This window comes from Lepisma saccharinum, chromosome 20 (assembly GCF_977018435.1).
Source record: "Lepisma saccharinum chromosome 20, izLepSacc3.1, whole genome shotgun sequence".
NCBI classification, from domain to species: Eukaryota; Metazoa; Arthropoda; class Insecta; order Zygentoma; family Lepismatidae; genus Lepisma; species Lepisma saccharinum.
This window is the reverse complement of record NC_139248.1, coordinates 11886256-11913108: the sequence shown is the minus strand read 5'-3', so window position 1 is coordinate 11913108 and position 26853 is coordinate 11886256. Positions and strand designations below refer to the sequence as shown.

The following is a 26853-nucleotide window of genomic DNA, read 5'->3' as shown; positions in this document are numbered from 1 at the left end:
AAACGTTTGGTACTGGTTCAGTATAATTTCATAGAGTTTGTCTGTTCAGAGTTTTATTTTGACTGAACCTGAAATTTAACAATGAAAATGGCTCTTCTAAGTACGGCTGAAAACATGTGTAGTTTGAGAAATCATTAGAAATTATTGGTTTTTAAACTGAAAATGTGTCAATTTAACATTATTTGTTTTCCTGTGTTTTGTCTTTATATGTGCTGGGTGCCCCTTTACAGCCTCATTAGCTCAAGAAAGAATATTTTAGTCTTCAGACATGTTTATTTTATTTTAGTTATTATAGGAGCTTGGCCGCATATAAGTGTAATGGGTGCAAAATAGCTTAAGTGCTGACGCACCCAGAATGTTCAATTCAATCAATCAATGATTTCATTGCTGGGGGCTCAGTGAGAAATTCAACAAACTGATTGAAAATTCTCACATATAATTTTGTTTAAATTGATAATTACATTTCATAACCTAAGTGGGGTTTGTTTTATATCTTATCCCCAGAATTATCATTAGTTTAGTTTGGTTTATTTGCATCCAAGCACTCACTACCTTGTGTACAAAAAAAGTACATGATAATAAATTACAATACAATACTACATCTTACATATATAAAAATCAGTGGCGTAGCATGAGCATTTCGGATGGGAACGCCAAGTTCGAAGGAAAGGTAGGCCTTTTTTTTTTTTTTTTTTTTTGCTTAAGAGTTTACGTATGGAATTAGCCGACATATGTATTGTCTATTTAAAATCACAATCTCATTGTGTTTATTACATTAAGTCAGCCGGGTTCCGATAAAACATGATCCATGCTTTTTTATCTAGAAAATAAGATGACTCAGTGTGCAATAAGTGCTTGGAGCACTGGTGTTTTATACCATTTTTAATTAGATTGCTCAAGTCAGAAACACCATACACCATTCGAAGTATTTTGCTCCACACGTAACACATGTGTAGCAAAACAGTATTTTATAATCAAGGAAACCTTTCGGCATGACGCAAGTAATTAAAAAACCTACCTGAATCACAAGTGCCTCTAGAACAACAGTAGACTTCATTGTTGTAGATGATACAACATAGATACAACTATTGATTGATTTGGTTTATTTTACTTCGATTTCTATCACTTTTGGCTAATCGCAAATATGAATATGAGTGATGATATTGATGAAGTTGATGAAGAGACACCCAGAAAGAACAAACATGCGTAGACCGGGATTCGAACTGGAAACCTCTGGCGTCTTAGCGTGCTGTGCAAAACACTCTGACACGAAGGTGGGTGGATGATCCAACAATCGTACACTCTACTGACGTAACAGTGCCTATTAGTAGTAATTCAGAGTTTCAGACCACTGTTTATTGTATCTTGAGAATGCTGATAAACATTTTAAAATAATTTTGTCAAGAGATCATACGATGTTAAGAGTTTTGAAACAAATGCTAAACATTTCCACTGGCACAATATTAGGCAGTTAGATACTAACGAAAAATATTTTTTCAATAAATAGTTTTGTGGGTTAGGTGGTAGAGCAGCCACAGGCTGAACTTCTACCACGAGGACTTTATCAACTTGTTTGACAAAAACTTTTTTGTTCTTTTAGTTTTTAATGCACTTCACTGTTCTTGTGATAAATTACACAATGCAGTGGTCATTAAAGATATGTCAGTCAATATTGCATATTGTAGCATCACACAGCACGAGCAGAGGAACGAGCGCGAAAAACTGGATAGGAATTCTACTTCTGCATCGGAAGGCAGGAAAGGTCACATGGCCCCTAGAACCAATCAGGTGCTCCGTATGCCCGCGTATGGCGAGAGCATTTCGCCCGTGCTGTAGAGATCCAAGCCACAAGCTTTCCCTCCTCCTCTCTGCCTCCAGGAAGGCATAGTCCTGTACGCCAAACCTAGCCAGCGTCCTGGAGAGCAAAGACATTAGAGAAATGCTACAAGGAGAGCTGTTAGTGGAGTGTTGTAGACGGATTGCGAAAAATAGCTTTTATAATGCCATAATGCTCAAACATGTATATAATTAGTCACGTTTTACTTTATATTTACAGCATTTACGCATTTTTAAAATTTTAAATCAGGGAACGCCGGGCATATGGGCATACTAGGATGCTACGCTACTGATAAAAATACAAAATACATTACCAAAAATTTGGCCTTACTCAGGTATTATTGCAAAATCACATAAGAACGAGTGACATGGAATGATATAAAACACTACAGCCTACTACAGAGTTCTTTAAAATTTAAATTTACAAGTTAAATATATTATTTTACTATGTTATGTAAAGATTTCTACATTTTGTATTATGTAAGAGTCACTTCCATGTATTCAGTTATAGAATAATGGTAATTTAAAATAATTATTTCATAATTTTGAAAATGCTTGTAGTGTTTCTATAAACTGATTCCGGTAGAGTCAACTTACAAGCCTTTTACATTGAAAAATGCTCAGTTTGATTCATGGGCTAAATGATATCAAGTGAGAATTTTTCAGATCATGCCCCAGCAGAAGGCAGCTTTGGGTTCACTATCAGCATCTAATGAAATGGGTAATAATTTTGTAATTATAAAGCTCAGAGATTCCTCACCAAAAGCAGTGAATAATTTCCTAGTGACTGTAGTGCTTAGTTTCCCAGAGCTTCTCAAAAAATCAGCTAGATGGCTTGTAGATACTGCAAAGATATACTTCCCTAGGTACGGTAAACTGGATAGTAAGCCATTCTGTAAGATATTGAAATATTCTGTGAAACAATAAATTATATACAATGTGCATGCATATTTACAAGGTAGAGTAAGAAAATAGGTTAATAAAATAGGTCAGAAAATAATACTACATGTATAAAGCAGGGAAATGTAAGCCAAGAAAAAATGGAATCAGGATTTCACTGTAGTTATTTTTATCTGAGGCAAAATTCATCTGTAATGACAAATTTTATGCTATTGGTATCTGCAAAATTTTAACACTGCAGCATCATATGGTACCCTTATACTAGGTTTGACACGTTTAAAAGAGAGATGGACTAACAAGCTATTTTACAGAAATACTGCAAAATTCTTTTGCAATTTTAGTGATAAATCAAATACCACTATGGCTATAATGACTGATTAATTTGGTTTATTTTTACTTCGCATTTCTGCCACTTTTGGAGATGATAGCACGCTGTGCCACTGCTAACCACTCTGCAACAGAATATAACCTATAATGACCAATATCAATAAATTCCAAATTAATATGTCCTAACCATAGATTTATGACTTATTAAAATTCTGTGGTCTGCACTCCTACACCTAATAGTGAAATTAATTTTGATTCAGACACTGCAACAATAGTGGTGGCAGAACAAACACTGATACAGGACAAAGTTATTGAACCATAAATCAGCCAAATGAAACTTCTGAAACCACTATATTTCATATTATTTCAAGTTATGTTAATTGCTGAATATTTGTTTGTCATTCCAGGTAATAATACAAATTTTGAGATAGTATTTTCATTAATGTCAGCACAATGTAGTGATTAAAGAAAGAAATTTTCTCACAGAGTCTGTTAAAGGTTTGGTAGTGGTTAAGTATAATTCAGTATGTATATATTGACTAAATCTGAAATTTTAAGAAAAATTGGCTTCTCCGAGAAATATGACTGAAAACACGTGTGGTAACAAATGTATAGTTTATTATTGATAACAAGTTTGGGAATTTTGTATCTAAGAAATCCTATAACAAAATCATTATTTTTTTGAAAACTGAAAATCTGTCAATTTTTACATTATTTACAAACATGTTCTAGTAATGTATACTATTTACTGTGAATGATTTGTGTCCTACATTTTAGGATAGGAAGTCTTACATTTCCCTTATAGTGACCTGGTAACCATATGTTCAGATCAAACTTTAAACTGTAGTCTCATGTTTACTCAAGATTTATTATGAACAAAAGCTAAGTTCTATGTAAAGTTTCAATTGAATTTTCATTAAAATAAAGTTTAATGCGTTTGTGAGTCTTACCTCTTTAATGTTGAACCTGAGAATACTCTTCATAAAGGTAGGTCCTTGAGTTATTACAGTGAAATATCCAAAAACGCTGGTTGCGTGGACAACAATAATGGCCCAGACACATGGAGCCGTCAAAATTTTACGCCAAGGAACCCTCAAAGGCTGAAAAAGTCAAAATTAGCTTGTCATTGAATGATCACACCTTATTCCTTACATAATATAATTTTAGAATTTCATTTTTGCATTTATAACTAGGCCTGAGCCGATACCACCATTTGCTGATACCGATACCTTAACCGATTCCAACTGATACCGATGCCGATACCGATACTTGTATAATTCGTTTAAAATAACAAAGGCTAGTTACTAAATCACTAAACTCATCACATGACATTCTATTAATGATATTAAACACTCTCAAATTATTCTCATATAGCATTATATCACTTAAAATGTCCAGTGGCATTTTATGTGAACTTCTTTCTATTCCCAGAGGATGCAAAAAAAAAGAAGAAAAATAAGTTTTTGAAATGTTGCAAGCATAGTTAAAGTGTTGCAGATACACAAAAATAATGGGTGGATTATTACAAGTGTCCCTGTTTCATTTCATGATCCTCAATTTCATTATACATGTCTTTGAGGAGAGGGAAAGTTATGGTGTGTAAAATAAAATTTATGTAGTGCATATAGCGTACAGCTTGCACAAGGAATGCAAAATAAATACAATTGTAAACAACATTCTTATCGTTTGGATTAACCTGGAGAGGAAGGAAAATGACATAAAAATATACACAAATACAGTCATATGTTTAATGCTCATTTGACAGCTCTGTATGTGCTGTGCTAACTATTATTCTCTGTCATTTGCAATAAAAACAAGTCACTGCAGTGTCAGCATCGGGCAGCAGTCACACAGAAGGGTAGAACACAAGAAGAAAATCCACAAAAGTCCCTCCCAAAGCAACATTCATCCCTTTCCCAGGGACTCTGGAATGAGCCTAGCATGATAATAATGCTGGTTTTGAGCAAGTCACGTTCTTAGCCCATGAGTTTGGGAGCAAGAATTGGCAATGAATGGTGTATATTTTATTTCCATGTAGCGTTGACCCCCAGGCAGTTATATGCTGTATCACAATGCAGGCGTGAGTCGAACCTAGAACCCGGGCATCGTAAATAAATAAGCTAATCATGTTATAAAAAGGGTCCCGCTGAATCATTGAAAAAGAGCTTCTTAAAAGCTCATCGCGACAGCGACCTTCAGCGAAGTTGGGAAAACTCCGCTGACATTGCATTAGAAAATGAAATCAGGAATCAGCATTTTCCCTCAGAATTGCCGTTGCCAAAGGATGCAAACGAGGCAACCATCCTAACAGCCGACAGTTCGAATTTCATTTAAATAGGTCGCGTGAGAAAATCTCTTTCTTAGTTGTCTTCCGTTTTCCGTCAGATGAAGTAGTTACAAAAGAACTCCGTTTCTAGTTGTTTTCAGTTTACGTTGAATCCGGTTATCGCGAGAGAGCTCCACAGGCATCATAAGTTTAGAAAAAGGAGCAAAGAAAAGATCAGGAAGTTAAAGTTATCGTTTAGAATACCGGTCTACGAAAGTACAGAGTTTGGAGCCCGGAGTTACACTCTCATCCGTTTTCTTACAGAGTAGGGCTATATCGCAACGAGGACAAGCGGAGAAGAGATCGCCACAGAACTTCAGGTAACGAACATTCCTTATGCCTTTCCTCACCCTGACTGTTCAGCCAAAGGTAGTGTTTTTAAATATATGTCCGTGTGTTCTTATTTCACGGAGCTAGTCTCCTTGCAGTTTGAGTGTCGACGTTGCTCTTCAGAGCTATGCCCTTTCTCTAGCAACGTTCCTCTCGCTTAGCAAGCGAGTGGCTAAAGGCTGTCACATAGCCTATCTTCGATTCCCCTCTTGGTCTTTACATGTGGTGGAGGTGCGAGGCAAACTTCCCCTTCTTGTGGCGAGTTTTAATTGTTGTTTTCAGAGTCAATCGTGGGGTGGTTCAATCTAAGTCATCAAATTCTCGCAAAGAGCGAAAGGCTAAGAACCTGACAATTCACATTACCAGCTGCAATACCAGACTCCCTGGACTGCGTAATATGATACGTTGAAACTGTAAGCTCAGCTGACTTTAGAAGGACAGAGTCTAGCGCTGCATCTAGTAAAACAACGAATAAACCTGCAATCGAGCTGCCTAGGTGGATATTAAACCTGCATGAATGTTGAACCGTATTGTAATATAACTGAATGTAGAATGTGATTATTTCCTAAAGGGGGAGGGCTATAAGGATTCTGCGTGATTAATCATAATTATACACAAAATTCGCAAAACTGCATCGTTATTTAATGAAAAATGACAATCAGTTTTACATTAATGTAAACAACCTTTAACTTTTGTCTCTATTTAGCAAGTAAGTGATTTACGTTGCGATTAGGTAACCAGACGAAATCTGGTGATTGACGCTGAGGAGAATGTATTAAATTTTAATAAATGCCGTATCTGGAATCGAAATTGTGATATTTATATTTTAAACATTAAAACATAATATATAAAAAGGCACATGAAGTTGAAGGTAATTAAAATTCAGAGCTATAAAATGCAAAGGAGGAATGGTTTGAACGATAAGAAACCGTTCCAGGAGCGATAAAACTTTATCAACAATTAAAGTTCTATGTAAATACTGTCAACCATATCCTCGAGTTTTGTTTGCAATGATCGTAGTAGTTCCAAATTTCTTCACTAGGTGGCAGGGTGATAAGTTCCAAGATGGCTGCCTGTGGTGCAGAGAAAGCTTTTTGCGTCCTACAGTTTCACATTTGTCGGTCTGTTGTTAGTGTTCAGCGTGAGGTTCGTACGAAATTTCGTAAAGAACCACCATCCAAGAACTCCATACGTAAGTGGTATGATAAATTCAAGACAACGGGATGCTTTTGCAAAGGAAAATCGTCCGGTAGACCGTCCACGTCTGAGGCAGAGGTCGAGAGAGTTCGAGCTAGTTTTCAACGCAGCCCCCAAAAGTCTACAAGGAAAGTGAGTCAAGAGTTAACAATGCCTTGAGCAGCTGTTTGGCACGTAGTGTGTAGGCGTTTGAAGATGTAACCGTATCGAGTGCAGTTGTTACAACATTTAACACCTAATGATCACACGTCCCGCAAAAATTTTTGTGAGTCATTTCTAGAGGTATGCAGTGGTGATGATGATTTTATTGACAAACTTTATTTCAGTGATGAGGCTACGTTCCATGTGACAGGAAGAGTGAACAAGCAAAATGTTCGCATCTGGGGGACTGAGAATCCTCGTCAAATCGTTGAAGTTATGCGTGATTCACCAAAGGCTAATGTGTTTTGCACCATTTCATCTACCAAAGTGTACGGTCCGTACTTCTTTCACGAAGAAACTGTGACTGGACTGTGACTGGACAAACATTCCTACACATGCGTACTACAAATTACCTTAATAACAGACTGCCAGACCGCTGGATTAGGTGATCTACTCAAAATGATCAACAGTTACTATGTTGGCCACCAACATCCCCGGATTTAACCCTCTGTAATTTTTTTTCTGTGGGGACATCTAAAACACATTGTGTACAAACCTCCTCTACCTGCAGATGTCAATGAACTGAAAAAGCGCATTACTGCTGCAGTGCAAACTGTTGATGCAGACATGTTGAAACGGGTCTGGGTGGAATTGGATTACCGAATTGATGTATGCAGTGTAACAAAGGGGGCTCACATAGAACATTTGTGAGATACTGTGTTCAAATTTTTATCAAAAAAACTTGGACAGTTTTAGGAATTACATGTAAAATTTAAAGCAATTTGGATGAAAAATATAAAAAATATAAGGAGTTGAAATCGTTCACATCATTTTGAAGCAGCCTGTATTAAGCTATCAATCAATACAATAGGTGAGAGAGAGAGAAAAATAAATATATAACAAAAATCTCATCATTATGTGAAAACTCCACGCTCGAATGCTCAAAATTAAGGGAATGGTAGCCTCACTCTACCTACGTATGTGGCTTACGTTCATGCAGTAGCGGACACTAAATGCTACTCTATTCCTTGAAACATTAGCATTTCGTTTTTCCATAGTAACAGTATGTTAGTAGTAAACAATTTATTCCTTAAAGAATGGGACATAAAATGCAATGCAACTGACTCGTGTATTCTCTCAACGATTTCCTTGCAAAACAAAGGAATGGTAGTGCCTTCAATGTCACATTTGGGTGCAGCACTTTTACTTTAGCCCTGCATTTGATCTTGTCATCTGCTTCTCAGGAGGGTGCATCATTTTCAGAAATGTACATGGAATTCTTGTGTGAGACCCCAATCTGTCACAAGGAAGGGTGAACGAACTTTTGAAAAGGACAAATCTTGACAAATGAGTTGTTTCTCTTAACTGCTCAAGCTACTCAAAATCTTTGGTATCAAATGGTATTGGTGAAAAAAATTCATCGGCTCAGGCCTATTTATAACATACCGAAACAACCAATATAATTCAAACAATTTTCTTTCAAGATCAGTTTTTGTAATAATTAAAAGTTGTTCAAAATACTGATTAATATTAGAGTATAAGTATTCCACTCCAATTATATACATCAATTTACCAGTTTGATGCAATAAGAAATTCAAGAATTACATCAAAATATTAAAATAGGAAATCATAAAATCAAGTTTTTCACACAAAACTACTGCAAAATAAACAGAAACTTCAAATTTTGCATAAATTCCGGATTACTTAGACTGCAAAAGCATTGCACTGCATTTTTGTGGATCCCCCAAAATGCAAAATGAACTGGTAAATAAATTTAAACCGATACTTTCTAATATCGATACATTAGCATCGGTATCAGCTCAGCCCTAATGTTTTGTTATAGAATTGTCTATTATTGTTAGCTATCGCCAGGGTGCGAAATCATTGGAGGCTGATGCTGGGAGGTAGATCTTAATTTTCACGCACAACCAAGTACATAACAGTTGGGCTGAAAAGTTCGTAGGCTAACATAGTAAAAAATATTTTTTTGACAAAATTCGATTTTATTATTCAATATAGTTGCCTTCGAGAGCGATAAAATGATTATAGCGGTCATACAATTTTTCGATGCCATTTTTATAGTACGATTTCTCTTTAGCCTCAAAATAGGCCTCAGTTTCGGCGATTACCTCTTCATCAGTGCTAAATTTCTTTCCAGCGAGCATTCTTTTAAGGTCTGCAAACAGGAAAAAGTCACTGGGGGCCAGATCTGGAAAATATGGTGGATGGGGAAGCAATTCGTAGTCTAATTCATATAATTTTGCCATCGTTTTTATTGATTTGTGACACGGTGCATTGTCTTGATGAAACAGCACTTTTTTCTTCTTCAAATGGGGCCGTTTTTTCGTGATTTCATCCTTTAAACGCTCCAACAACGCTATGTAATAATCGCTGTTGATGGTCTGGCTCTTTTTGAGGTAATCGATGAATATAATACCATGCGCATCCCAGAATACTGATGCCATAACCTTGCCAGCCGACTGTTGCGTCTTTCCACGCTTTGGATTCGGTTCATCACGTGCAGTCCACTCGGCTGACTGTCGATTGGACTCTGGAGTGTAGTTATGGAGCCATGTTTCATTTATTGTAATATATCGATGGAAAAATTCGTGTTTATTACGGTTGAATATCGCTAAACATTGCTCCGAATCATCAAAACGTTGTTGCTTTTGATCGATTGTGAGCATGCGCGGCACCCATTTTGCACACAGCTTTCGCATGTTCAAATATTCATGCACATTATGTCCAACACGTTCCTTTGATATTTTTAAAGTCTCAGCTATCTCGATCAACTTCACTTTAAGATCATTTAAAATTATTTTGTGGACTTTTTTGATGTTTTCGTCGGTAACAGCCTCTTTGGGGCGTCCACTGCGTGCATCGTCTTCGATGCTCATTTCGCCTCGTTTAAATTTAGCAAACCACTTCTCAACGGTTGATTTTCCTGGTGCAGAGTCCGAATAATGTTTATCAAGCCAAGCCTTGGCTTCAACAGTATTTTTTTTCGCCAAAAAGCAATGCTTTATTAACACACGAAATTCTTTTTTATCCATTTTTTCACAATAACAAAAGCTACTTCACTCACAATGCTATATCTCACGAACTAATTATCCGGCAGCTGTGAAATTTATACACGTATCTTTTGAAGGTTAGTACTACGTAAAAATCACATGGATTTAATTCTAGTAACGCCATCTATGAGTCAGCCTACGAACTTTTCAGCCAAACTGTTACATACATATGTTATACATATTTTATAACATATGAAAATAAATTACTAAATATTTAAATATGTATATTGATAAATATGTGAAAAGGAATGCATTTGTTACTTTTATACATATCAGATATTTATCAGTGGCGAAGCTCCTATGAGGCTTTTGAGGCTTAGCCTACCCAAAAAAATGTTGAAATTAAAATGTTCTTATACCCTGTAACAATCAAAGTTCGTTAAAACGAATTAAACTATGTAATCCGAACATTTGGTTCCGCCGATCCTTCCATATATCTCGTCAGGCAGGCCAGAAAGAGAGAGCCCGTTCGGGCCGAACTCTGAGGCCGAACTCTGAGGCTTTTGACGAAAAGCCTCACGTTTAAAAGGCAGCTACAGCGTGAGCTCTGTGTACTGGGAGGGGAGGGGAAGGGGAAGGGCCCGCCTATTTGCTGGGTAAAAGCGGCTAGCCTCAGAACCAAACCTGTTGTGCTTCTTCTCGTGCAAAGTGTGTCCATCGTTCACGCGCAGCATTGTTGAATGTTAATTTACTTCAAGTGCATCTGCGCGTGTGTTTGTGTGTGTGTCACATAGTGTATTTATGTTATAAAAATATAATACTGTGAAATTGTGTTGGAAACTCTAAGATGATTTGCAGTAAAATAAATGTAAGTGGACAAGACTTCGTGGCTCTCAGATCCTTAAGCTACGAAATATTGGACACACTGACTGTGCAACTGGAAATACGTTTTGGAGATCTTGAAAATATAACATTTGTTGAATTGGTAGACCAAAATAGCTTTGGGGAATATAAACTACATTTTCTTGTGATGAAATTAATTAACCTTCTGTCCACATATCCATTTTTCAACAAAGAACGATTAAAAAATGATTTAAAGAATATCTGTGATGAAGAAAAGCATTTACCTCCTGCAGACCTTCTAAAATTCATAGTTAGCAATGATCTTCAAACAATCTACAAAGAAGTAACACAACTTATCAAGTTGGTCTTGACATTCCCAGCTTCCTCCGAAAGAAGTATGAGCACCCTCAAGAGAGTAAAAAAAAAAAATATCTCCGTAATTCAATGAAAAATGAAAGATAAAGTTCTCTCAGTCTCAGTACAATAGCCATTGAAAAAGAAACTGGTTAAAGAACTTTCTATTGATCAAGGCTTCAAGCAAAGAGGAATTGATACTTTTGCGACCAACAAGAATCGACGCATGAACCTGCTGTATAAAAAAAATATAAGCAGATTTTTCAGCCTACCCAGTATTTACGCCTTAGCTTCGCCACTGATATTTATAAAGTATAGCAAAGTAATTCCTTGTTTTACTTCCATCTTAGCGATTAATTGAATCGTTTTACTTTTATTGTGTATATATTGTTATTGGTTTGGATCTGTTAATGGTCACTTGAAAGGGAGAGAGAGAAAGAGAGTGAAAACAAGCAACACTCATATGAACATTTTTTGATATTGTCCATAGTAAAATATATTTGAAATCAAAACTAATTGCTTATCTTTGTTGTTATTAAAAAAAAACTCTCCCCCTGGACATTTTTGGTGGTGGGGAATTTTTAGGACAAGATGGTTGGTGGGGGAGTGGGGGATCCCCCCTGTCTTCCCCAGGATCGCATAGCCAGGTGTTTAGTGTTCTTGCCTTTGATATAAACAGTCATGGTTCAATCCACAGTATGATATCAAAAATTTTGGTCTCGACTCAGCTTTGCGAGGACAATCAGGGAACTAAAAGATGTAACATGGTCCAGTTTAGAGAGCCTGATAATAGTGGTAAAGGAAATTGATGTGATGACTGTGCATCACCCAATGAAAAAAAAACCATGTGGCAGGCATTGGAGTTTGGTTTCTTTCGGTCTTGTTTTACCTTGATTTTTAAACCATGTGATTAACATCACATAGATTTATTTCCTCTTGTGAACATTTTTTTTCTTCATGCAATGTTTCAGGAGAACACACGCTCCGTTCATCAGACATTTATTTTTAAGTTGGTAGATGAAGGGAGCATGTGTTCTTCCAACATGTTACATCAAAAAAAGTGTTTACATTTTTGTAACAACTATAAAATACAGAGGAATAATTTCACAATGCAAGCAATACATAAATACAAGAAAAAGAATGGCATTATAGTAATTTGAAGGAAAATTTAAATAAATGCATGTAAATTATTAATACATATGCCTTTCGGAAAGTAAAGAATGTTTGTGCATATAGCCAGGCACGTATCCAGGAATTCCTTTCGGGGGGGGCTCAACACCATTTTTTTAAGGGGTATAGTAAGAACCTCACAATTGTATGTTTAAGACCAGTGGTGGCAATTGGGTTCCAAAACCGGGGGGGGGGGGGGCGTGCGGAGGGCGTTGCAAGGAAAGTTTACTTTCTCCTGGTAGCCAAGGCTTAACATTAAAAGGCCATAATTTTGAAGCAGAAAAATAAAAAATGGGGAGCAACATCCCTTAAATCGTTGCCACTCTAAGGCTATCATTTTAATCAGAACGTGAAATCGGAACATTTTTTACCACTCGACTCCTCTGTTTCCATGCATTAATAATGTGTGCCGGATCCATCTCAGTATGTGTGTTTGTCCATTTCTTCTCATCAGGTATAAAAACATCTATCGTATCTTTGAGTGTTTCTACAAAGCTGTTACACATGCACGGGATGGACAATCCACTCGACAACGCGAGATTCAAATTGTGGGTTGCGAACTGGACGCAGACAGCTCTCGAATATTTCTCTCTGATTCGAGCCTGAACACCACTAACGTGTCTTGTCCTCCCATTTTTCAGCTCTTATAAAAGCCGAAACCCACCAAATTGTTCAGATTCAGGCCTTAGCACTCACAAGTGTTCAAAAATGCCTGTCACAGCTTCCGCTGTCTTGTTATATATCGGCACGAAACAAAGGAAGTCTTCTCGAATACAGGTGGATCACGAAACACTTAATACATAATGAAAACCCTTCCGTTCCCAACACATCTAATGTTTCGTCTCCCAGTATGATCAAATGCTTACTCATTTATCTCCAGTGACGTGCCCAAGGGAGGGTTGGTGAGGTAATAACCCCATTTGACCCACTATTCCCCCTCTCCCTTCCGAAAATCCTGGGCACGCCTCTCTTTATCTCGGACATTTTTTAAAATCAACTCACCAGAAGTTTTTATCATCGTATTGGAGATTGAAGTAAGATGCGTTCTTCCTTCAGGTTTGGATATGATCCTTTAGGGTGCTGTCGTCTGCCTGCCTTCACACCTAACCTTAACAAGGCCCTAATTTTCCACCCTTGTGACTTGGATTTTCAAGACTTAGGAAGGTTTCAGACCGAAAGGGACACACGATACATGTCGATTGGAATGGGCCAATCAACAGCAACGTTTCACACCGTAGCGACACAAAAGGCCGCACAAACCTAATCTTCAGGCGACACGGTGTGAAATCTTCCTTATTAGGCCACTGTCATTGTCACCTTGAAGTAGTAGCTCTTGTTGACCATAGAAAAAAATTATCCTCAACCGGTGATAATGCTCCTCAGTTTTCTTCTCTCTCCTATATTTTCTGTGCTTGTTCACTATACAGGCAACACCTTACGATTTGATATACACAGGACATGTACTATGTAGACATTTTAACGAAAAATCGGTTGAAGTCAAGGATGACTAGGTGGCTCAGTTGGTAGAGCCCTGATTTGGGTACTGGTAGAGCCTGCAATTTCCTCCAAAAATGTCTACATATGCAACATCTTCTTGCTTTCACATCTCGACACTCATAAAATTTTCGGCTGTCTCTTTATGGTAGTTAAGTGTTTGAATGTGTTTCGAACCCAGTAGGCTTAAACAAAAGTATTTTTTTATATCATGAAATTCTCAGACTGCATATACGAAATTTAGTTCTGGCAAAACTAAATCATCACTCAAAACTTTGATTTTCAGTTGATCTATGCAGTTTATTTCCGTTTAATATCCGGTACTGATGAAATATTCACTTTAGAGAGAGAGAGAGAAAGAGAGAGAGGCCTTGATCTCTTCAGCCCTCGAACCGAGCTAGCACTACTCTGAGGCCCCGGAAGTTCTGCTGTCGTCAATGCCTTCATTTTCGAATCACTATATCTTATAAAGCAACCAGAGGACGCTGACTGATCTGATCACCAATCGACTGTATGAATTGTCACACTTACCTCTGAAATCTCATTAACCGATTCTTTGTACAGATCAATCAAAAAATTGAATCGGCGTATTTATATTCTCATTATATTGTAGAACGTTACGCAGATAAAACGATTCGTTAATATCACCAGTAATTGACTCCTTCTCTCATTCAAGAACGTACCCTCTCCCGCCTTCCAGAGATTAGAAATTACAACGAATCGCCCTACGTGTCACTCTACCTTTGTTGTGCAGCTCCCAAATGCTGACAAGTCTATACATAGTCCTCAAGTGCGCTGAGACAACACCGAAAGCGCAAGAAAAGTGTACGTGCAATATTACCAACAACAGGGTTATAGAACATTCTCCGTCTTGCCTCGATACTTGTCTATCTCCTTAAATCATCGTCACATTATTCAAAAAGCCAAAAATCTAAGTTTATCTAGTGTAAAATAAAAAAAAAATCCTGTGGGGGGGCTCGAGCCACATCAACCCCACCTTGGATACGTGCTATTAACAATAACAGGGTTATAGAACATTCTCCATCTTGTCTCGATAATTATTTCTCCCAAATTATCATGACATTATTCAAGAAGCCAAAATCCTAATTTTATCTAGTGCAAACAGAAAAAATCCTGAAGGGGGCTCAAGCCTCCTGATTCCCACCTTGGATACGTGCTATTAATGATAACAGGGGTATAAAACATGCTCCGTCTTGCATCGATAATTATCTCTCTCCTTACATTATTTTCACATTATTTAAGAAGCCAAAAACCTAATTTTATCTAACGTAAAGTGAAAAATTTCCTGGGGAGAGGGTCGAGCCCCCTGTGCCCCATCTTGGATACATGCTATTATCAATAACAGGGTTACGGAACATTCTCCGTCTTGCCTCGATAATTATTTCTTTCCTTAAATTATTGTCACATTATTTTATTTCACACCACAAGAAACAAAAAAAACTCATTTTATCTAGTGTAAACCTAAAACTTTCGGGGGGGGGGGCTCGAGCCCCCTAAGCCCCCCTCTGGATACGTGCCTGCATATAGCCCACACTGCAGACAGGCATTTCTTTGCTGTGTTCGGTGAGGTATGTATACATAGTTGGCTGGTGCGGTTAGTGTTGCCACCTATTCATGTGGTGTGTATAACGCGTTGCAACAATGAACATGCTGATTGCTAATCTCGCCAACATTGAGATGCATGGCATGATTCCTTCTTGCAGGCGGAAAACAGTAGACTTTTTGGAATCCATGGTGAAGGTGTCATGAGCATGGCAAGAGTTTGGAAGTGGTGCATAATGTTGAAGATTGGGTGAACAGATGTTCATAATACAGAGCGATCAGGGCGACCCTCTGTCATCAATGATGCACTGAAACAAAAGGTGGATCACATCGTTCAAGACAATCGATTTAGCTTCTCAGTTTTACCCTTTTTTTCCAAGGAGCACCTTGCTGGCAAACGTTTTGCAGCTGGTGAGACCTACAGGATGCACTGGTTGAATTGCCAAGTGGCCAATGGTACAAGAAGGGAATAGTAAAACTTGTGTGGAGAAATGACAAGTGCCTCAATAATCAAGGCTACTATGTGGAGAAGTACGTGAAGGTATGTGGCAAAACATGTATATTCTGTTTCTATAACATTATCAATAAATATCTTTGTATGGCAAAATGTTCTTTACTTTCCAAATGACCCTCGACTAATAAAATTGTACTTGTACTTGCCAAACTTCATTAAATGAATAAATAAGGAAACTTAGCCACTACCAGAACAATTCTATTATGATTATAAGTTCCTTGAACGTGGCTACTTCCAAAACCTGCAAAGATTTAATAAGCATATTTTTCTAACCTTTCCCTTCTTAGTGGTTCCCCCAATGGCCGTCTCAATGTATCTCCTTTCTTCTTCTGAAATTCGTGGATGCTGGGCAGGTGAGTCATGCACAAGGAAGATCCAAGATAAGGACCAAGCGATAGCCACTGCACCAGTGATGTAGAACACAGCCTCCCAACCAATCGATGCTATGATATAGCCACAGACAGGGAATGTGATTGCCACACCCAATGAAGATGCTGAAAAAAACATGAGAAAATACATTTTGAATTGAAACAACTATCAGTAAGTAGAAACTGAAACTTCCTGGTAAATATTAAATATCCCATGATGCAACAGCCTTTGAGGGCCAGGATCTACCTACCAACTGCAAGTCTCGCTCCCACATGCTTCAGCGGAGATGTGAGATCATCCAACCAGTTATGGGGTCACGTGTGGTCAGCACGACGAACCCTCAGTTGTAGTTGTAGGTTTACCAGGACCAGGTTATGCTACTATTCATAGTTCCTCAATTTCCTCAAGATGGTGGGTGGTCACTGGTCCCATGCAGTGGCCGAAATCTCAGGAGGAAAGCTGCTTTGCTTCCCCCTGAAGATTCTAATTAGGGGCACGTTGAATTTGTGAGTGATGCTCGCTGAGCAAGATTTTCACTCGTTGAGCAGTGCTCATTGATAAAAACATCAGTGCCATCAATTATGAGTGCACGTTGCAAAACTAATATGTATTATAATTATTGTTTCTCAAAACAATGACGGGTGCTAATGAATGAAAACAAAACCAAACACATTTCTCAAAAAATGTTATTCGAAATTTTAGTTTTCACACACTTGCACAACTTTGCAAAAACTACGGTGTTTGTTTGGAATAAACAACTACAAAAAGTGGAAAATTATATTACCTTCTGTTACTTGAACTTCATCTGTAATTACACCAAGAGGCAAGCCGTTAATCACAGATACTTCTTCATTAGCCGCCATCTCAAAAGAATGAAACACAAAATGATATATTCTGTGCCTTAAACCTGTGGTTCAAGCTTGCTCAGGGAGGAGCAAGTGAGCAGCGCTCGCTGAGCATAGACTGAGCCCAAAGCCTGACACTTTAGACCGCACAGCCACCGTGCAAGAAAAAACATTCTGGTGATGTGATAGAAAGTGTGACACGTTCTTTAGTCAAAAGAACATGATTTAAGTAAAAGAACAAATAATAAGTTCACATGAAAGACTCGAAAGCATACACGTGATGCCTCTCAGGGTATGGGGTAATATCTCTCTTCGTTCGTTGGTCAAAACAAATCAAAGTCAAGTTTTCGCTAAGAGAAAATAATTATATTTTACGTCTTAGCAAAATAAATACTTATGTGCATAAAATCCACTTCAGTCAAAGAAATAACAGCTTCTTACAATTCAACTTAACCACTCTTTTTTTTACTTGAAGCCCGAACTCCTAAGTCAAGACAAAAGACACTCGTAATTGCCATGGCAACAGCTCTTAACAAGATAATTATATACAGGTTAGTCACTATCCTGACATTATCAGTGATAGGTAAATTACAGAAATTAATATTAAAGAACAATAAACATTTGCACAAGAAAAGATAATTAATAACAATAAATATTAACAATAAATATTTGTGCAATGGGAAAGGACGTGTCAATTGCCCCCTCCGAAGAAAAATCAAAATCGACGACGAACTGGAAAACTTTCAACAGTCTAGGAGATTTTGGTTTCAATCTCTGGAAAACAGTTTACAATTCTTCATGTATTTAGTTCACAAGTTCTGACATAAAACTGGACGTTTGAAGAAAGATTCATTTTTTTAGTACAGCATGGGACTTCTGATACATCATAAATAAACTATGACACTTCATACAACTAAGAAGACCAGATCAAATAAACATTCAGCAGCCTATTCAAATATGCTCTCGAAGAAAAATCAAAATCGACAACGAACTACCAGTTTAGGAGATTTTGGATTGTCACCGACGATTTTCCTCTTCATCTCAGGAGAACAGTTGAATTTCTTGAGGTTGTCAAAATTAACCCTCTTCACTTCTTTCCTTGTTCTGGGGTCCAACAGAAGAGCAGTGTTATATTTTAATTGACTAGCTACGAAAGGGCCGGTCCATAAATAGAACAACTTGGAAATAGTTTTGTTGACTGCAGAACTGAGCCGATGATATCTTAGTAACACAAGATCGCCTTCCTCTAAGTTCAGAGCATGCAACTTCTGTTTTAATTTCCTCCTTAGAAGAGCGTATCGCTCCCTTAACTGTGCCTGTATAATTTTATCCTCCCATTCTTCATCCTTCTCCTTCACCTCAGGCCATGGAAAATTTCTTAGCACGTGAGATGAAACTGGATGTCTGAAGAATAACTCAGTTGGACAGCAGCCGGTCATATCTGACACAGAATTATTTAGCAACCAAGCTACATCATATAGATGCTTGGACCATGTCTGATGGTCATGTTGGCAGTACACACGAAGTATACGTACTATTTCCTGGTTAGTTCTCTCAACTGGATTTCCTTGCGGATGATAAGGCGTTGTACATACATGTCGTATTCCTAAGGATTCATTAAAATCTTTCCACGATTTTGAAGTGAACTGGGATCCCTGATCGGACAATATAACTCTCACAATTGGATAATGAACAAAATACCTCTCCTTCATTATCCGGATGATCTCAGAAGTACTGGCTCTTCGCAGAGGGTAAATCGTAACAAACTTGGAGAAAGCATCAATTAGGCTAAGTATATAACAGTAACCAGAAGAAAGCGGTAACTTTCCAATAATATCAACCGAAAGCATTTCATGAGGTCTCTTGCCACTGATATGAAGCTTCTCTTTCAATATCCCTAATTTGTCAGGCTTGCTCTTAGCACATATGAGGCAATCCCGTATGTAATTTGAAATATCAGCTTTCATTTTTTTCCAATAGTATCTCGACTGCAACTGTCTGTAACACTTTCCCATGCCAAAATGACCAGAATCATCATGAACAGATTTTAACAATGGCTGTCGTTTCGAACTAGGAACACACAACTTGTATTGTGGTGACTCACCACCGTAACATCTAAATAGTAATTCATGATGAATTTTAAATGATTTTCGTAATCTAGTAAGAGACAAATCATCGTCTTCGCTGGGTTGTTTCAATCGGAACATGGTTTCAGAGCATAAATCATCATTGGCTTGAGCGAGCTTCCATTCACTCACTTCCCTATCTTCATCTTCCTCCCAGAGCTGATTAATGTGATAATGTAGCACCTCTGTCTCCAAATTTCTTTCATTGTCTAATCTTACAGGGTAGCGTGATAATGTATCAGGAACAAAATTATCTTTTCCCTTTATATATACTATTTCGAATTGGTAAGATTGTATTTTAAGCTACCAGCGGGTCAAGCGACTGTTCCAATTCTTACTGTTCTGCAGCCACTGAAGACCTTTGTGATCGGTATAAATTTTGAACTTCCGTCCTTTAAGATAAACTGCAAAACGTTCGATTCCAAACAAAATCGCAAGACACTCTAATTCATGGGTAGAGAAATGGAGTTCGTTGTTTCGTAACTTCCGGCTGGCATACTGGATAACATGAACATCTGGTCCAAAAATCTGGAAAAGTACACAGCCAAATCCTTTTGCACAAGCATCCGATTGTAAACAAAATTCCTTTGAAAAATCAGGCTGCGACAGGGCAGGTGCACTAATCAGTTCCTCTTTCATCAACTCAAAAGCCTCATCTTCTAAATGGGTCCACTGAAATTTCTTATCTTTCGACAGAAGCTGACAGAGGAGCTCGACCTTCACAGCAAAATTGTTAATATATTTCCTTCTCCAACCAGCAAATCCTAAAAATTTTCGAACATCCTTTCGACATCTAGGTCTAGGAAACTTTAAAATAGCATCATTCTTTTTCGGATCTACTCGGATAGAATCCCCTGAGATAATGTGACCTAAATATAAAATCTCGGATTTGACCAGATCACATTTTTTTAGTTTTACAGTCATTCCGACTTCCGAAAACATAATTAACATGCTGAAAATGCATCTGCAGATTACTGTCGTAAACTAACAAATCATCTATGTACTGAGTTAAGAAAGAATCAGTTTCAGGTCCAAATATGGAGTGCATCGCTGACACAAACACTGAAACTGCATTTGCAAGACCAAACGGCATCTTCGCAAACATCCATTGACGCCCTTTGTAGGAAAACGCCGTGTACCGCTGACACTCAGGCTTAACTGGGATCTGAAGATACCCGGATACTAAATCAAAAGAGGTAAAGTACTTTGCACCTTTGAACTTCTGGAGAGCTTCATCTATTGGTTCAACTGAACTCCTTGGAACAATAATCAGCTTGTTGAGCAATCTAAAATCAACACACGGTCTTACTGTACCGTCCGGCTTATCTACCACAATAAGAGGATTTAAATAGGGCGAGTTACATGGCACAATGACACCCCAATCTATCCATTTTTGCAGTTCAGTTTCCAATTTTTCTCTTTTTGCTACAGGTATTGGATATGGTCTCTGGCTCACTGGAACATTACTCATTAATTCGATTGCACATTCTAAGTCTTTGGCTGTGCCAGGCCTTTCCGAAAACACCTTCTTATGACCCATGAAAATTTCATACAGTTTGGCTTTTTGATCCATGCTCAGCAACAGACTAGAGTCAATCTTCTTTTTTATATCTTCGGGAGAAGTGGTCCACTTGTCATAGCTAGCTTCAAATTTCCGGATGCTCATATGCTTATCTACGGAATTATCCTCTTCTAGCTCCTTTTCAATCGACTCTCCATCCACCTTTAAATATAATTTTCTATGTTTAAGATTGATCTCTGCTTCATACTTTTGCAGGAATGAGTACCCCAAAAGCAAATCGGAAGGCAAACCCTTAACAATGAAGATTTCCATTGGAATGGCGCTCTCAGCAATTTCCAGCACAATACTACGTTTGCCAACAACTCTAGTGCGACTTTTTCCAGCAAAGTCAACAAGTCTAACTTCAGGTACAGATTGCAACGTAGCCCCGGGAAAATTTTGCTTTATTTTTGCCCAAACATTTAAACTCATCACTGAGACCATAACCAGTGTCGACTACACAGGTTATGTCTACATTTGCTACACGTGCCTTAATTTCTGGGGCTCTTACTGAATTTTTACACTGAACGGCTTGCCGTAATTTACATTTAATTTCCTCGTGATTTATTACAAGTATTAGTTTCTTATCTTCATCTCCAGAATGGGAAAAGTATTTTGCTGCCCCCAGTTTCACCCGAGACTGCCTAACATAAGGGGACGTTTCTATGCTAGGCGAGGGGTAAAATCCCGCACCTGGTCAAGATTAGATCCGGTATCCCAACAGAAGTTCCTTGTTACTGCCACACTGCGCTGTTGCTCAACGCTGGGATATGGTTCAACAATATCTGTCTGCACGCCACTGCTCGTCATTTGAGTTCCGGGAGCATTATTGCTATCTCTCGGTGGAGATAAACGTTGTTGACTTGGCGAAGAAAACCCGCTGTTAGGATACGGTCTATCAGGATTACCTCTGGAAGCTTGATATTCTCGTCGTGATCTAAACTGACGCTGTTGACGGTAATTATTTCCATTTCTAGGGTATGGACTCTCAGCTGGGTTATTCCTATTTTGTTGCTGAACTAAGCAAATTCTAGACGTTCTTTGAACATCTCTGCTATTTTGTTGAGAGCCAGTTTCTCGTCTCCATGTAGACCGCCAAGCATCTTGTTCCTCTGCTTGCTCATATCTCTTAACAAAATCTGCTAAGAGATCCACGGTGTTCGGAGCATGAGCCAAGCACAATTGCTTTACTCTAAAAGGTAGCTGTCTGATGATTAGGTTAACTACTTCCTGCTCGGTGTAATGATTACTCAGATTCCTATAGGCAGAGTACACAGACCAAACGTATTCCTCCACATTGTTATCATTCTGCTTATTGTACAGCCTAGTCCTCACAGACGCCAATTCTCTCTCTTTCGCTTCTGTTGAAGCAAACCGCTTCTTGAATTCTCTGCAAAAATCAGAGTAAGTGCGGAAATCATTCTTATGCGAATAAAACCAGTGATAAGCCTTTCCAGTTAACAAACGTGGAATGATTTCAAGCCTATAATGTTGAGGAATCTGTAGAATTTCAAGGTTTGTATTTAATTCCTTTAAATATATTTGAGCTGAAGTAGCGATAATATTGCCGTCGAACTTTCTCATAGAATTGATGTCTGCCATTCTAGGAGTTACCCCAGTGTGTACCATGCGTGAAGCAGGCTCTCTTCTGTTTCTTCTGCTGCGAGCAGTTGATTCACTGTCTGAGGAGCTGGATTCGTTCATCTTCTTGTACCTCTTTTTCCGTGACGTTTTTCCTTGTAGGTTTGAAGCTTCATCTGAACAGATGGGATAAAATGTCGATCTTCCAGAACCTTCATCAACACGGTGGATTTTAGGATGATCAGAGTTCGTCTGGATCTGTAACCTATTCAGCTGATCAGAAATATGAACAATTTCACTACAGATATGACCAACATCTGAGGAAAATTTGTCTTATTTAGTTTCAACTGTTTTCCTCCATTCTTTTTTCCTCCAGCTTTTCGGTATCCCTCGGTTTCATTTATATTCTCAGCAAGTTTCTCTGCCACTTTGTGATTAATGGTATCTTCTAACTTGTCTGTGATAACAGTTACCTGGTGATTCACATTTTCAAACACTTTCTTTCTGAAACTGCTCTGTTCTTCAGCGATTTCCTTACGAAAGTTACCCTGAGATTGTTCAACCTCTTCTCTCAACAGGGCAATTTCTTTTTGCACATTTGATTCCACTTGTAGAGAGTTTGCTTCACATGTCTGACGTAAGTTAACGATCTCTATTTGAATGCTTTCTTTTATCTTCTGTTGATTTTCTTCCATTTTTACAGTCAAATTGTCCAGTCTCTGTCCCATCTCCAAAGCAGATTCTGTGAGTTTCAAATAACCCTGTGAAAACTTCTCTTCTAAGCGCCTTTCTGATTCCACCAGATTTCTACCACTTTCCTCTAACTTTAAGTTCAAACTGCATTCCAACATGGCTACATTCTCCTGAAACTTAGCTTCCAGATTGCTGGAACTTTCTCTAATGTTTTCCTTAATTTTTGATTCCAGAGAATCCAAAGCAATGGCGTTTTCTTGGATCTTTGCTTCCAGATTGCTGGAACTTTCTCTAATGTTTTCCTTAATTTTTGATTCCAGAGAATCCAAAGCAATGGCGTTTTCTTGGATCTTTGCTTCCAGATTGCTGGAACTTTCTCTAATGTTTCCCTGAATTTTAGTTTCCATAGCCCTTGTACTTTCCTCCAACATAATCCGTATTGAAGAAAGCAGGTCTGCTGTAACTGGAACTGACTGCACTGGAGATTCATTTTCCTCAGCCGATGATTTACTTGCACTTCTCAACATTTTCTTATCCATATTCTTCTAGCACAGAATTTCCATCACAATCACAAATCAATTACTCTTCACGAACACACAAAAATGAACACCACAAACGAAACAACAGATTTCGGCCCCGCGTTGTTGCGCCAAAATATTGACATGTTCTTTAGTCAAAAGAACATGATTTAAGTAAAAGAACAAATAATAAGTTCACATGAAAGACTCGAAAGCATACACGTGATGCCTCTCAGGGTATGGGGTAATATCTCTCTTCGTTCGTTGGTCAAAACAAATCAAAGTCAAGTTTTCGCTAAGAGAAAATAATTATATTTTACGTCTTAGCAAAATAAATACTTATGTGCATAAAATCCACTTCAGTCAAAGAAATAACAGCTTCTTACAATTCAACTTAACCACTCTTTTTTTTACTTGAAGCCCGAACTCCTAAGTCAAGACAAAAGACACTCGTAATTGCCATGGCAACAGCTCTTAACAAGATAATTATATACAGGTTAGTCACTATCCTGACATTATCAGTGATAGGTAAATTACAGAAATTAATATTAAAGAACAATAAACATTTGCACAAGAAAAGATAATTAATAACAATAAATATTAACAATAAATATTTGTGCAATGGGAAAGGACGTGTCAAGTGATCTCGGAATATCGGACACGTTCAGTCAAGCTTTATTTCCAATGTTTTGAGTGCATCATTGCAATTCATCTCACTGAAACATTGAAAATAAACACAAACTTAACCTGATTTCATGTTAAAGGGAATAAACAACACAGTTGATAATATAAGATGTAAGCGAGTTACTAAAGATATATCCGCAAAACTTACTTGAAAATGTTCTATTAATTTTGGTGGCCTCTGCCACCATTAACTTGGGAACTCGATGCTTTACTGTTAGGTTGACTTCCGGTTCCTGTTGTTTCCTCAACTGCTGCTAGGGGCGCTGGTGTAGCCATTTCGTCTGCTGCACGTGATAGGTTTGAGATGTTGTAATAGCGGGAGCCAAACATGATGAGCCTGACCGCTGTCGATATTCAGCTCATGCGGAAAGTGCATAAATGCATGCATTTCTTTGATTTTGGTGTTGATGTATGCCTAACAGAAACTTTTTGGATCCTGTGTTTGTTGAACTTGAGGTGCCTTGCTAAACTGGTAGTAGGTTGGGATTTTTTTGTGTCCGTTAAGTGCTGTTGTATACATTTGTTGACAGATCTAATGGATCTGCCAATGTAATGTAAGTTGCACTCACAATGGGCATCATATACACCTGGGTTGTCTAGTGGGAAAAGGAATGATCTCTTGTGTTTGCTTAGAGCACTGGCTATTTTGTTCACTGGTTTCTTCACTTATCTCGCACACATCTCGCTGGTGGGGAGGTTTTGAAAAAAAAAATTGTTACCTAGAGCTGTGGTAACTCAGTTGTTAGGACATCTGACTACCACATGAGAGAGCTGGGTTCAATCCCCAGCAGGAAAAACCTGGGATTTTTCCCACCTGTTCAAGCGGCTCCGGTGCCCACCCAGCGTCGTATAAAGTGGGTACCTGGAGGAAACTCCTGAGGGGGGTAAAGGCAGCCAGGGGCATGGTACTGATCACATCACCCCCAGTTTCGTCCGTGACCAAGAAAGTGTGGTCACATCCCCTATACGTCTTCACGGCATGGTGCAAAGCACAGGGGAGCACTTTACTTTACTTTTACCATTCCTCCACAATCCCCCTCACTTCAAGCGCTGCTTGTATGTATGTATTGCTTGCATTGTAGAATTATTTCTCTTGTAGTTTTGGTTCCTACATGCATATAAATACAATATTTGATGTTTTGGGAGAACACACACTCCCTTTATCAGACATTTATTCTTCAAGAAACATTACATCAAATATTGTGTAAACTACAAGAGAAAAAGTTAGCATTGAGAGATTGAATGATACACACACAAAACATAAAACAAACTTTCAAACTTATAATTTCCTGTGAATGCTATATAATTACTAAACTCTTACCCATCATGTTTGCAATGAATTTGCTTCTTTCCATTGGAGGAATCCAAATTGCTATCATTGGATGTATTGATGGCCATGTAGCACCCTAAAATATGAAACAAATTTCATATTTTTATTTCCGTTGGTCATTATTGATTGTTTTAACAATTATTCTAAGCCAACACATTAATGCAAGCATCCTGAAAACTTCATTATCATCCCACAACTGGAACAAATGATCAACAGAGGAGAAGGAATCAAAATGAGGTAGAAATCACTCCATGTGTGTGTTTACATAACAACTAAAATTAAGCAGCATTTTATCCTGGTTCCCCAGAGTACATAGTGACTAGCCATGTAAGGATTTGCTTGTTTTTTTGTGTGTGTGTGTGTGTGTGTGCAAGTGCATGTATCGATCTCTTGGTAGTGTATGCTTGGAAAAGTTCTGGGGAACCAAAATGTCAGGACAAGAATAAAAAACACTTTGATAGTAACATTTACTATATTATTTTGTAATATCCAACAGTGGTTACATGAACTTGTACAAAAAAAAAATCAAATAACATGTGGCTAATGTTGGTGCTCTAGATATGTGAGTGGACTCAAAACTTGCCAATTGCTGCCAGTGTTCGGAAAGATAATTTTAAAAGTAGCTGCGCTACAGTTACTAAAAAATTAACTCACAGCAGGCATGTATATTCTAGGCTATCACTGAAGCCCTATTAAAATACAGGAAATAATCGACTTGCAAATTTAACCGATGCTTCACTCTCAAGTAACGACCAAGGGGAAAGTGCTAGTGTATTGTTGTCTTTATTTATCGTCAGGCTTCTTTGTCTGAGGGAAAAGTCTTTGAACCAGCAGGCTGTGCTTTCAACCCATGGCGTATTTGTGCTGGCAGGGACGACCTTGGTGATTGATCCCTCGTGCTGGCTTCCAACCCCAAGCGCTGGAGACTGAAGGTTTCTCTGCATCCTGGCGATGTTGTAGTCTTGCCAACAATGGAAATACGAAATTCGCTAAATCGCTGGAAAAAAATATTATAGGCGAGGGTGCCAATGCAAATTATCCAAGCTAGGTGGATGCCTCATGAAAATTACATCACTTCCCCCCTCTATCTCTTCGAGCATTGCCTGTTTCTCTTTAAGTTCCATGAATTTCGTCACATAT

The 26853-nt window shown here is 38.1% G+C and overlaps 1 protein-coding gene across 3 annotated transcripts in view; it reads right to left on the bottom strand.

Moving 5' to 3' along the window:
* LOC146003728 (sialin) overlaps positions 1-26853 on the bottom strand; it is a 138832-nt gene that overhangs the window by 22585 nt on the left and 89394 nt on the right. For all 3 annotated transcript variants that reach the window (XM_083142123.1, XM_083142124.1, XM_083142122.1), the window contains exons 5-8: positions 25705-25789; positions 16280-16500; positions 4014-4163; positions 2597-2729 (exon numbers count right to left, since the gene is read on the bottom strand). In XM_083142123.1, the coding sequence (XP_082998249.1) occupies positions 2597-2729; positions 4014-4163; positions 16280-16500; positions 25705-25789 (589 nt within the window). The remainder of the gene's footprint in view (positions 1-2596; positions 2730-4013; positions 4164-16279; positions 16501-25704; positions 25790-26853) is intronic.